At 47.3% G+C, this 12,786-nt stretch overlaps 1 protein-coding gene across 2 annotated transcripts in view; it reads left to right on the forward strand.

The window, feature by feature from the left end:
• Positions 1 to 3,562: 3,562 nt before the first annotated feature.
• Positions 3,563 to 12,786, forward strand: part of LOC138165204 (spermatogenesis-associated protein 6-like) — a 117,855-nt gene continuing 108,631 nt past the window's right edge. For both annotated transcript variants that reach the window (XM_069093326.1, XM_069093325.1), the window contains exon 1: positions 3,563 to 3,764. In XM_069093326.1, the coding sequence (XP_068949427.1) occupies positions 3,714 to 3,764 (51 nt within the window). In that variant the 5' untranslated portion in view covers positions 3,563 to 3,713. The remainder of the gene's footprint in view (positions 3,765 to 12,786) is intronic.

The raw sequence follows: 12,786 nt of genomic DNA on the forward strand, positions 1-12,786 counted from the left end.
ATGACTGCCTGTCTGAGCCCTTACTGTCTGTGGCCAGAGACCTCTGACACTGCCACCCATGATTCAGTCTCTCCCATGGCCTGTGCTGGACTCTGGGCTCACCCCAGTGAGACAGTTGCCTTGGGATGGAACATTTTTTCATCACACCCTTTTTTTGGTTCTTCCACTCCAGAATTCGTTCTGAGGCATTATCTTAAAGCTGTCTGGAGGGGAGTTTGTCTTCACTCCGCCATCTTGTATCTTTCCCTCGCTTCCTGCCACCACCCCCATCAAGCAGTTATTATTTTCCAGCCCTTACACTAGATGCTGGACATGATAAGAACAGAAACAACACAGTCCCTGCTTGAGATGAGTTTACATTCAAATGGAGGAAACAGTAAGGACATACATAAGTATGTACAGATAAATATAAGGGGAACAAACACAAAGCGGTTTGGTTCAAGGTAGTTTTAGAGGGAGAAAGGGCTCTGTCAGCTTGGGTGATCGGTGACCCTGGAGGGAGATGGCTCCTGAACTTCCTCAGAGTTCTGGCATTCTATGATTCTGGGCCTCGAGGTCCTGACTCCAGGAATCAGCTCAAGACTATGGATTGTGATTTGTCTCTAATTATTTTTGTGCCTGAGTAAGGCACTAGGGCCCATGGAAGGTCTTGGTGGGCTGTATTTGACTATCAATAGACTTGGGGGTTAGACCTAATTAGAGGATTTACAAAATGTGTATTTGATGGGATTTTTCTCAGTTAACTCTGTGATTAAAAAAGAGAGAATTCAGTTACATTTAAATAACATTAGGGGTCCATTCCCAAAGCCTTGGTTTGTGTGTGTGGGGAGGGGTGAAATCCTATTGCCACATGGGCTAAGGACCCTTCAATCCTGAGAGAAACGTGAGTTATTATTATCATACAAATTCCATGCTACAAGCATCTTCTAAGAGCCTACTTAGGGTAGGGACTAGGTTGACAAAAATGGCACCATCTCTGCCCACAAGGAGTTGGGAGGCAGTTGGAGTTACTGACAGAGCGGATAACAACACATGTACACAGATAAGTGAATATAAAGTCCACAAATATATATATAGTCCACAATATATAAATATATAAAGTGTGTGTGTATATATATATAATATAAAGTACACAAAAAGTAAATGACAAGTCATTTCAATAAGGAGAGAAGAGACTTGATAAATAGACTGGAGGGGGACCAGGAAAGGAAGGCCTCTGGGAGGAGGCAGCCCTTGGGTTGAGCCTTGAAAGGAGCTTGGGATTCTAAGTAGTAGAAATGAGGAGAGAGAATATACCAGGGATAGGTAACATGCTATGTATGTATAAAGAAAAAGTACATAGGAGGTATGAGGGGAAGTGATATAAGATCATTCTGGAGAAGTAAGTTGGAGTCAAATTGTAAAGATAAAGTGGGAAACTTCACCCTCCTTGTATTCACAGGATCTGGAGCTGGGAAAGGACTGAAGAAGGCATGTAGGCAGAATCTGACTTGAGTGGGGATCAGACAACTATGTGTATTGGGGCTGCCGGGGGACCTCTGTGGAGCTGATCCAGTCCTGAGTGCACAGATGTCTTCTGGGTCTGCCTCATCCCTACTTTTGACATGGTTGTCCTGGACAGTGTCTCTTTCCCTGGCTCCCATGATACTAAACTATCGTGGTTCTTCTTCTATTGACATGAAGCCAGAGACCTAAAATCACACATGAACTCAGGCTGTCGACCCTGTCGACTTGTTTTCTTATTGACTCAGACTCAACAGACCCAAAGTCAAACTCCCCAGCTCGCTGGTGGTCTGTATGTGAGTGACCAACCCAAAGCCCTGCTCTGGACATCACAGGACCCTGGAAGTTGGTAGCTAGCCAGGCATCTTCTCTATTTCTATGACTAATGAGCTTGTTTCTTTCCCCTAGTCCCTGTGACTCAGACATCTCCCAGTCCTCGTCTCCTCCCCTGCTTCCCAGTCCCTATACTCTTATTCCTTCACCTTTCTCTGCTCTTGTCTTCCATGGTGCCCTCTGGAACTCCAGTTCTATTATGAATAAACCCCCTTCACCTTAGATCTCCTCTTTTCACTCCTTTTCCATCTTGAGCCTAGCTCCCTCTGGCAGACTCTCTTGTCCTGGTCCTGGGTCAGGAGGAGGAGCACTTGGCATACAATTGGCTCCTCATTGCTTCTCTCTGCCACCTTCACCCAGCAGCATGCCTTCTGAAGTATTGCAAGGTCTAGATGCCTGTTGCTCTAATCCATAATCTGGCAGGTCACTTTTTGACTTCCTGGCTTACAGTCTTCTCTGCCCCAAATCTTACCCTCATTCTTGGGGACTTCAGCATCTTGACCCCACTCACTCTGTGACTCCATCTCTCCATCCCAGGCACCCACAAGTCATACATACCTTAGACATCACCCATCACCCATGATGTGCTGCTTTTGAAGTTTTGAACCCCCTTGCAAATGGAATAAAACTAACGAGGGAGAGGTGATGCTTTAGGTGATGGTGTTTAAACTCTCCTTCCATCCCTGTCAACGGGCTGCTTCCCTACTGGCTACAAACATACCCACATGTCTTTCCCATCCTCAAAAAACCCTCCCTTGATTAGTACATGTTCACTAGTCATAATCCTCGATTTCTCCTTTTTTTTTGTGGCTAATCTCCTCCTAGTTTTATTCCATCTGCTGATTTGAAAAGGAAGTCCCCACGTTCTCTGACTGCCAGATTCCTCCTCTATAGGAGGGGGGAGGGGTGGGAATAGGCAAACCCCCAAATCCTCCTACCTTTAATTCTATGCTCTAACCCTTCCCTGAGGGTCCTACAGTTAATCACAGGGATGACTGAGTCCAGGCAAGGTCCCTCCACTGTTTTGAGCTGCTTTCTAACTTTTCCATGATTTAAGCCACTCTCTCCGGAAGTCAGGGGTCCTTAACCTGGGGTCCAGGATCTTGTTTTAAAAGATATTCTGGCTAGTGTATGTAATATAATTGGCTTCCTTTGCAGTAACGCTTTATCTTACTACTTAAAAGCGTTCTTTGGAGAAGGGCTCCCCCGCCTGCCCAGGGGTCTAGGACACCAAAAGGCCCTTGGTCTAAGGACGGGCATTTCAGAGAAGGTGCCAACCTGCTTCAGGAGCAAGAGATTCCTCCCCTGGGAGTTCCCTGTATCCATAAAATCCCAGGCTCGATCTCTTATCCCTATCCCAGAGGCAGAATGCAGAATGCAGGTTCCCAGCTGTTTCCCTTTGTCTCTGTTATCAATAGGCGCTTAATAAATGCCGGTTGCTGGACTGCTGGAGCTGAGGTCCGCAACTGGGTCTTTTTAGTAGACTAAGGATCCTTGGGCTAGCGGAGAAGAGGCGGAGCTTTTCCGGCCCTCCGTGACGTCACAGACACCCTCCAAACCTTCTCCCCCGCCCGTCGCGCCGTGGAAGCTCCGCCCCCACATTCGGCCGGCCACGCCCCCCGGCTTCGCGGCTCAGGCCGGGGCGTGGCTATGGGGTGGGTCACGTGCCGCGGCGGAGCGTTCGGAGGCTCCGCCCCACCGGGCCTCGCGCCAAGCCCGCCCCCGCTGCCATGACAACAGTGTCCACCGCCGCCCAGGCTAAGCTGCTGCTCCAGCCGGACTGAGGCAGGACCTCGGGCCCGGGTCTGGGCCCTCCGCCTCCGCCGCCGCCCCCAGATCCGCACTCCCCTGCTCGGGCCCGCGGCCAAGGCCGCCCCATGCCAAAGATGAAGGCGCTTCAGTGTGCGCTGGCTCTGGAGATCCGCTCCGTGAGTGGCGGGCCGGCCGGGGGAAACTGAGGCACGGGGGAGGGGGGAGATGGAGGCACGGGGAGGGGGAAACAGACACGGGCGGGAGGGGAACTGAGGCACGGAGAGGGACTTCTTTATCGGCCCCTGCACTGTATTTCTTGGGAGGGAGGGTCTGTCCTCCGACCTGAAGGCCGCTGCCTCTCTCCCTCTTCTCTGCCCTTCCCTCCCGGTGGGGAGCCCCTCCTCGCCCCCCAGGCCCTTCCCCCAGTCCCAACGCCAGCTCTGGGGCTGCCCCGCTGAGAGCCCGGCCCGTTCCTGGGCTTGGTAAGGGTTCTGAAGCCCCCCTCGGTTCCCGGTCCCCTACGGTGAATGCCTGCGGCCCCTTGCTCTCCCCTCCCACCCCCCCCTCCTCCTTGGTTTCTTTTGTCAGTGCTTTAGAGCAGGACCTTAAGTGCTGGGGAGTGAGGGGGGGTGCCTCCCCTTGGATTCCCCGCCTAGCCCCGCACTGCGAGCGCCCGGGACCCCTCCCTCACAGGCAGTCTTTGGAAGACCAGAAGTTTTCCAGACTTGGCTTCGCTGCGGAGACGTGGGGCTCCCCTGCCTGGGCCAGCCCCACCGTGCCCTAGAGTGGGGAGGGGCCTCCGCCCAGCGGTCTGGGGGGAGCTGAGTGCGTCCTGGCAGGGGCTGCGGTCCGTCACCTGGGAGGGGTGCAAGTGCTGAGCCTTCCGAGAGACCGCGATGCCTGCACAGGGACGCGCCAGAGAAGGGGCGTGCGGGTGGCACAGTCCCGCCCAGCCGGCGCGCTCCTCTCATCTCCCGGCTCATTCCTGCTTGGTTCTGTTCTCACGCTGCCCCACCGGGAGGGGTCCCTCCTTTCCCATCTCTTTTGGGGGGTCAGAACCTGTGATTTCCTTGGTGCAGGGCCTGCACACGTGCCGCAGCTGACTGTCCTGTGGAAAGAGAGCTTAAGTGACTTTTCCCAGGACTTGCCAGAGGCAGCCCTGGAACTCAGGTTTTCCAGGTGCAGAGGTTGGCTCTGTCCACTGGTCCGGTGACTAGGCCATGCTGCCCTTGTTTGAAATCTGACTACTGCCTTTCCCATTTCCCCCACCCCGTGACTGTCCTCTCCTCACATTTCTTAGAGCACTTTGCCTGCATCCCAAGTGGGCCCTAATTTTCTCATTTGTGTCACACTTCAACATTTCAGAGAATCTGTGATTTCATTCAGGCAGGCATTTGGCCTATGGGTGCCTTCTCCTTCAGCGTCACTTTTCATTCTCCATCCTTCTGTAAATGCACACCAAAGATTCATCCTGCACATGGGCAGCCTTCCTAGAGGTCTTTTAATATCCCATGGGTGCCATTGTGGCCCTCAGTTCTCTTATGTGAGTAAATGACTGACTGAGTCAGTGTGCCTGGGCAATAATTACCATGCAGCTTTCTTGAGCATGGTCCTCAGTGGTACCTTGTGCAGCCCACTTATGTTCCCTTCTCTCTTTTGCCCTTTGGCCCCCTAACAAGGAATTTCGACCCTTTGGAGGGTATAATGTTGTGTATTTTTTATTACAATTCTTTGTATCAGGAACTGATTTTTTTTTCATCTCTATAATTACATTGAGAGAGATACAGCATTCATTTTGCTTTCAATAGAGTATAAGTTCTAGAGGTCTTATAAACACATTCTCGAAGAAAATGTTTTTGTCTCTATCCCCAGTGCCTAGCAGTGCCTGGCACCCAGCAGATGAATGTTAAGTGCCTGTTGATTGATTATTTCGGGTTCTTGATCTTGGATATGCCCTTGGGGAGTTTAAAATGTGGAATTGGACAACTTGGTTTCTTTTAATCATCTGAACTGTCTTGTAAAAAGCTCACAAATTTGCATTAGATCTCTACTTTAAATACAGTGAAGGCATTCCACACATAAGGCCTCTCTGTGCAGTGTCCAGAATAACACTTCACCTCATCCTCCCCTTCAGCTGTCAGACCCTGTCCTCCCTCTGTCCAGTAGACACCAGGGGCTCCCAGGTACCACAAGTATCAAATACAAGACCCTGTTTAAAGCCCTTGGTGATCTGAGCTTCTCCTACCGTGTTTCCCCCATAATAAGACCTATCCTGAAAATAAGCCCTCCCCTTACTGTGTAAGATTCCTCTAAAATAAGCCCTCCCCCGAAAATAAGCCCTATTGAGATTGCTACTGTAGTGAAGGTGATCCCCTGCGCTACACGCTACATTATGGTACCCTCTGTATGCACCTCCCCCCCCTTTCCCAGTGAAACGCACGCCGCGCTCCGAGCTGCATCCAATCAGAGCTGCAGCAGTGAGCGCATCATCCTGTTCTTCCCCAGTGATTTGCTTGCTGGCGCCATTGAGAGCAGTGCCGCAGAGGAGAGCTGAGGCAGGACAACATAAGCCCTCCCCTGAAAATAAGCCCTCTGGTGTTTTTCTTTCCAAAAAAAATAATAAGACAGTGTCTTATTATCGGGGAAACACAGTATCTCTGCAGTCTCACATCCACCCACAACTCTGACTCAGTGCCCAGGGCCTCCCTCTTTGCTGTTCCTTACCCCAGGCATCTTCTGTCTGGGCTCCCAGTGATTTCTTTGGCTGTCCCTCATGCCTGCAAGGCTCTCTCTCTTCATCCCTACCTCCTGGCTTCCCTGGCTTCTTTCAGGGCCCTGCTGAAATCCCACATTCTACAGCCAGCCTCCCCTGACACCCTTAATGCTAAGGCCTTCCTGATATAATTATCTCCAACTTATCTTGTCTGCGCATAGTTGTTGATGGGCATCTTCCCCATTAGACTGTGAGTTTCTTGAAGGCAGGGACTGGCTTTCTTTGTATGCTGTAGCTTTGGTGCCTGGAGCACAATGCTTGCTGGCTTGCCATGAGTACAATGCCCTCCCCAACTTCCATCCTGAATTTGTCCTCAAGACTCTGTGTTAGGCAAAATGTGAGATGGGGGAGTTTATCCATGTCATAGGAATAACCTCCCTATCAAGGGGAAGAATGCATCCCTTTTTTTGTTTGTTTTTTCCAATTTATTTATTTATTTTTAATTTTCAACATTCATTTCCACAAGATTTTGAGTTACAAATTTTTTCTCCTCATCTTTCCCTACCCCCACCCCAAAATAGTGAGCCTACTGAATACCTCTACCCCCAATCTGTTCTCTCTATTATCCTCCCCCATCCCCCCCCCAAACTTTCAACTAGACCAAGATGGATTTCTATAACCTAGTGCCTGTATACCTTATTTCCCAGCTTCATGTAAAAATCAGTTTTTTTAAACATTTGTTTTTGAAACTTTGAGTTCCACAGTCTTTCCCTTCTTTCCTCCTCACCCACCCCCACTGAGAAGACAAGCAGTTCAGCATAGGTTGTACATGTGTAGTTATGCAAATCATTTCCATAGTAGGTATATTGTGAAAGACTAAGTATATTTCCCTCCATCCTATCCCACCCCTCACTTATTCCATTTTCTCCTTTGACCCTATCCCTTTTCAAAAGTGTGTGCTTCTAACTATACTCTCCCCCAATCTGCCCTCCCTTCTATCATCCCCCCTCCTATCCCCTAACCCCCTGCTTTCCTTTAGGGTAAGATGCCCAATTGAGTGTGTATGTTATTCCCTCCTTAAGCCAAATTCAATGAGAATCAGGTTGTCCCATTCCCTTTCACCTTCCTGTTCTTCCCTTCCATTGTAACAGGGTTCTCTTGCCTCTTTTATAATGAGATAATTTACCCTAATCTATCTCTCCCTTTCTTCTTCTCCCAATATATTCCTCTCTCACCTCTTATTTTTATTTTTTAGATATCATCCCTTCCTATTCAATTCATCCTGTGCCCTCTGTTTATGTATACATGTACTCACATATATATTTACATATACATACACTCTCCTTTACTTACATATATATACACATATATGCATATATATTCCCTTCAACTATCCTCATGTTGAGAAGTCTCATGAGTTACAATTATTGTTTTGCCATGTAGGAATGTAAATAGTTCAACTTAAATAAGTTCCTTATGATTTCTTTTTCCTGTTTACCTTCTCATGTTTCTCTTGCTTCTTGTATTTGAAAGTCAAATTTTCTGTTCAGCTCTGGTTTTTTCATCAAGAATGTTTGAAAGTACTCTATTTCATTGAGTGACCATATTTTCCCCTGAAGCATTATATTCAGTTTTGCTGGGTAGGTGATTCTTGGTTTTAACCCCAGCTCCTTTGACCTCCGGAATATCATATTTCAAGACCTTCAATCCCTTATTGTAGAAGCTGATAAATCTTGTGTTATCATGATTGTGTTTCCACATACAAAAATTATTTCTTCCTAACTGCTTGTAGTATTTTCTCCTTGTCCTGGGAACTCTGGGATTTGGCTATAATATTTCTAGGAGTTTTCTTTTTGGGATCTTTTTCAAGAGATGATCGGTGAATTTTTTAAATTTATATTTTACCCTCTGGTTCTAGAATATCAGGGCAATTTTGCTTGATAATTTTTTGAAAGATGGTGTCTAGGCTATTTTTTTGATCATGGCTTTCAGGCAGTCCAATAATTTTAAATGGTTTTTCCTGGATCTATTTTCCAAGTCAGTAGTTTTTTCAGTGAGATATTTCACATTGCCTTCTATTTTTTCATTTGTTTGGATGTGTTTTATAGTATTTTGATTTCTCATAAAGTCATTAGCTTCCATTTGCTCCAGTCTAATTTTGAAGGAATTATTCTCTTCAGTGAGTTTTTGAAATTCCTTTTCCATCTGGACAATTCAGCTTTTTAAGGCATTCTTCTCCGCATTGGCTTTTTGGGCCTCTTTTGCCATTTAAGTTAGTCTACTTTTTAAGATGTTATTTTTTCAGTATTTTTTTGGGTCTCCTTTAGCAGGCTGTTGACTCTCTTTTCATGATTTTCTTGCATCATTCTCATTTCTCTTCCCTATTTTTCTCCACTTCTCTTATTTGATTTTCAAAATCCTTCCTGAGCTCCTCCATGGCTTGTGACCAATTCATATTTTTCTTGGAAGCTTTTAATGCAGGAGTTCTGCTTTTGTTATCCTCCTCCAGTTCCATGCTTTGATCCTTTTTGTCCCCAAAAAAGGATTCTGTGGTCTTACTGTGCTTCCTCTGCTTGCTCATCTTGCCAGTTACTTGACTTTCAAGCTCTTTGCCATGGTAGAACTCTGCTTCCAGAGAGGAGAGCTTTGTTCCAAATTGCTGGGGTTTTTTGCAGCTGCTGGAGCTGTTAGGAGGGTGCCCCCTCTGCAGCACACACAAGCTCTGGCTCACTGATCACACAACCCAGGACCACCGTCCAAGACTGAAATCCAGATCCAACAGGTCAAAGCAAGAGCAATTACCCTCTGAATGGTCACTTGGTTCCCCTATAGTCTGCAGGCCAGGAGTTCTGGAAGCAGCCACATGGCAGCAGCTGCGGCCATTGTACCTTCACTGCTTCTCGCTGCTGGGGGCAGGGGCCGGACCATGCTCTTCTGTCCCCCTCCCCTGTTCCAAAAGAGTTCCACACTGACCTTTTACTTTGTCTTTGGTGTTTATGGGTTGAGAAGTCTGGAAACTGCCACAGCTGCTGGTGGTTCTCTCTCCTGAAGTCTGCTCTGGCCAGTCTGTGCTGTGGGTTGGGGCCTCCCCGGCCTCGGCATGGCTGATGCGGAACTGTGTTTGGCTCCCAACTCAGTGCTATAGACCCTTCCTGTCGGCCTGCCAGGCTGCCTTCAGCAGGAGATTTCTTTCTTTCTGTCAGTTTGTGGGTTCTGTAGCTCTAAAATTTGTTTAAAGTCTTTCTTTTTTACAGGTATTAGAGGTGGTTGGAGTGGAAGCTCCTACCAAGTTTGTGTTTCTACTCCGCCATCTTGGTTCTGCTCCCAAATGTGTCCCTTGGAGCCTTGGTCCTGATCTTGGACCCTGGCTTGGCCCTTTCCTGTCTGCCCTCAGTTTTCCCTTCTCGGACCTGAGGGGCCTGGTCAGATGATCTCTGAGATCCCTTTGTGTGCCACACTGAGCAACCTCTCAGCAGGATTGGAACCTGCCCAGAGAGGTGTTATTATAGCATATAAATGCTGTTCTTGTGACTTAGCAGAATATGCAGTCCAGCATTCTGTCTTTTAAGTTGCTTCTTGTGTGCAGTTGTCTTCTGGTATCATTTCTGGGAAAAATCCCCTGCCTGTTGGTCATTGGGCCAACATTGTGCATGGAGAGATTACTGTCTGTAGATGTAAAGGACCATATGAAGCCTAGAAGCTTCTGCCCGTTTGGCATCATGCCACTGTAGAATGAATGAATGAATGAGTGAGCATTTGCTAAGCTCTTGCTGTGTACCTGGCAATGTGCTAAGGACTAGGGATACAAATACACTTAATTAAGCAACACAGTTCCCACCCTTGAGAGGCTTATACTTCACTGGGCTAGACAACACATAGAAGGAGAGCTAGAAAATGTGGGCATGAGAGGATGAGGAGTAGAGTGGTTTGGAAGCCTCAGGGAAGTGAGGTGGAGGCCTGGCTCTGGGTCAGATAAGGCCAGAGATGTCTTTCAGGGCCCCTGGACAAGGGGTCAAAGCAAAGGTGGTATGGTTTGGAAATGGCAGGAAGTGGACATGTACCACTTTTGCTTGAGGGCTTTTTATTTGCCAGTTTTACTAATCACGGTGCATAAAGCAATGTTAATTCCTTAGAGGATGCGCTTCTTATAGCCCTGACTCTGAGGCTCTGGCTGTATCTACTCCCTCTCAAAACTCCTGCAGGAGACCTTGGAGGAAGGAATCTTTGGGTGGACATTCCAATAAAGTCCATTAAATTAACTCATCAAAGTATGGCATCCACTAAACACAGAGGTGTTTGTATTAAATTTTCAAATGAGTGGCCTTGAAAAATTATTTCCTTGTTGTTATAGAGGTTGCTTCTGGGCTTGTTTTAGTTACCCCCAAGACTGCTCTGCTGTATTGGGGTCACAGATGGGGTGGGATAGCAACACTGGGGCATTGGAGAGATTTTCCATGCCTTCGAGCCCTGAAGTTCTTTCCTCTGTCTTCCCATCTTCCTGGCATTTGGAAGTATGACATCGCTTTTCCTTCGGTAGTATTGTGATAATGTGGGAACCACAGAAATTAGAGGGAGGTTTCACCCTCTGACACGGAATTCCCTACAACAGCTCTATCAGAAAGCAGAGCCACCCAGTCTAGGAGAAAATAATGTGTTGCCAGGGGGAAGATATGTGTTTTCTCCGTGATCCCTTTGAGAACTGTGTGTTGTGTTGCATAACCTGCCTTTAAAGAGTAGTGTCAAAGCTGTACTTATCCGTTGAGTCTAGAATAACATACTTTTAAGCACATTTCACCTGGAAGGCAAAAATTCATTGCTGCATTGGTCTAAATATAATCTGCCCTCAAAACTAGAGACATATCAGGGGAGTCTAAACTATGGTATTGGGGAGCAAAAGAGCTTCACTTAGAAGGGGTATCCAGACCCAGAGGCCCAGGTGGAGACTTGCCACACTTGACATTATCAAGGTGATCAATGAACTTCCCTGCTCTATGCATAGCTATAAATATACTCCAAAAAGCTAGTTTTCATTTATTGGCTACCACTCCTTCTTTTGGGGGCAGCTATGTGGTTGAGAAGTATGATGACAACATGGGCAGCAGGATCAGGGCAAACACAGAAAGTAGTACAAGGTAATGCAAGATGTTTAGAAATCCTAAATCACCATCACAAAGGAATGCCCTGCCAAACTTCATCCTTGGATCCCACCTTTGACTGTCCTCACTCCTACATACATGCAACTGAATAAAGATGGAGAAAAATCACCCACCTCTTCTGACTGGGTCCACTACAAATTTATATTACACTCACCTGGGCCCTCCCTGCTGCTGGGCAGTCCTACTGTCCTTCACTCTCCCACTCTCCCCAACGGCCCTTCTGAACCTTCCGTTCCTCCTCAAACCTCCCGTGGCTCCTCCTCCCCTCACTCTCAGCTGAGAAACAAGCCTCGTATTTCACAGAAAACAATGAGCTCCTTCTCCCCTCTTCCTCATCTCCTATCACTCACATGCCTTCTGCTGCTCTCTCCTTCCTTACTCCTGTCGCACATGAAGAGCTGGCCTTATTCATTACCAAGGCTGACCTCTCTACTTGTTCAAAGGATCCCATTCTGCTCCATCTCCTCCAGTAGACTCTGTAATCTCTCTGTAATCCTCACTCTCACTTATTTTCAATATCCTTGTCAACTAGCTCCTTCTCCACTGTCTACAAACATGCCCGTGTCTCCCCATCCTCAAAAAACATTCACTTGATCCTTCTGTCCCTGCTATCTCCCTATATCTATTCTACCCTTTGTAGGTAAAACTGTATCAGGGTGGTCCTTGAATGAAGAGAGAGGGGATGAGGAGGGGGAAGGCAGAGAACAGCTGGGGACATGGCTGAGCTTTCAGGGTGTTGGTCTTCTTGATGAAACAGGAAATTAGAAAGAGGGGAAGGGGATTAGGGAGAGATAATAAGTTAGTTCTTTTTCAGAAATTTGAGTTTGTGATCCCTGTGGGGCATCCCATTGATGATGTGGAACCATCCCACCAGAGCCAGATTAGGGCTGGATCTGTAGATTTGAGAGTCTTCTGCAGGAGGTGAAAATTGGCTCTTCAGGGGTTGATCATCACCAAGAGAGGATGTAGAGAGTGGGAAGAGGAAAGCCCCAGGACACAGTCTTGGGAGATGCCCACATTCAAGGAAGGGGCCCCGATAATGTTCCAGAAGGGACTCTCTGGGGAGAAGACTATTCCTTTCCTTCCTTTTGGTTTTCACAATTTTTGGGGTGCGTTTCTAGAGATGAGGAGGGAGCTTTATATAAGCCTTACCAGAACTCTTCATAATTTTAATTATTCTCAGACTCTGGCAAAATAAGGATATTTCGTTTAGCTCTGCCCAGTTTGGGCTCTCTCAGTTTAATTTTTTAAAATGGTTTCTGATTGTACTTACCAGGATCCTTCTGCTTTTCCCTATTGTATAAAAGTTCATTTTATAAGCCACATCTA

The sequence above is a fragment of the Petaurus breviceps genome, unplaced genomic scaffold, assembly GCF_028583685.1.
Source record: "Petaurus breviceps papuanus isolate PSGF00001 unplaced genomic scaffold, PetGlider_PUasm1.0 208, whole genome shotgun sequence".
Classification (NCBI taxonomy): domain Eukaryota; kingdom Metazoa; phylum Chordata; class Mammalia; order Diprotodontia; family Petauridae; genus Petaurus; species Petaurus breviceps.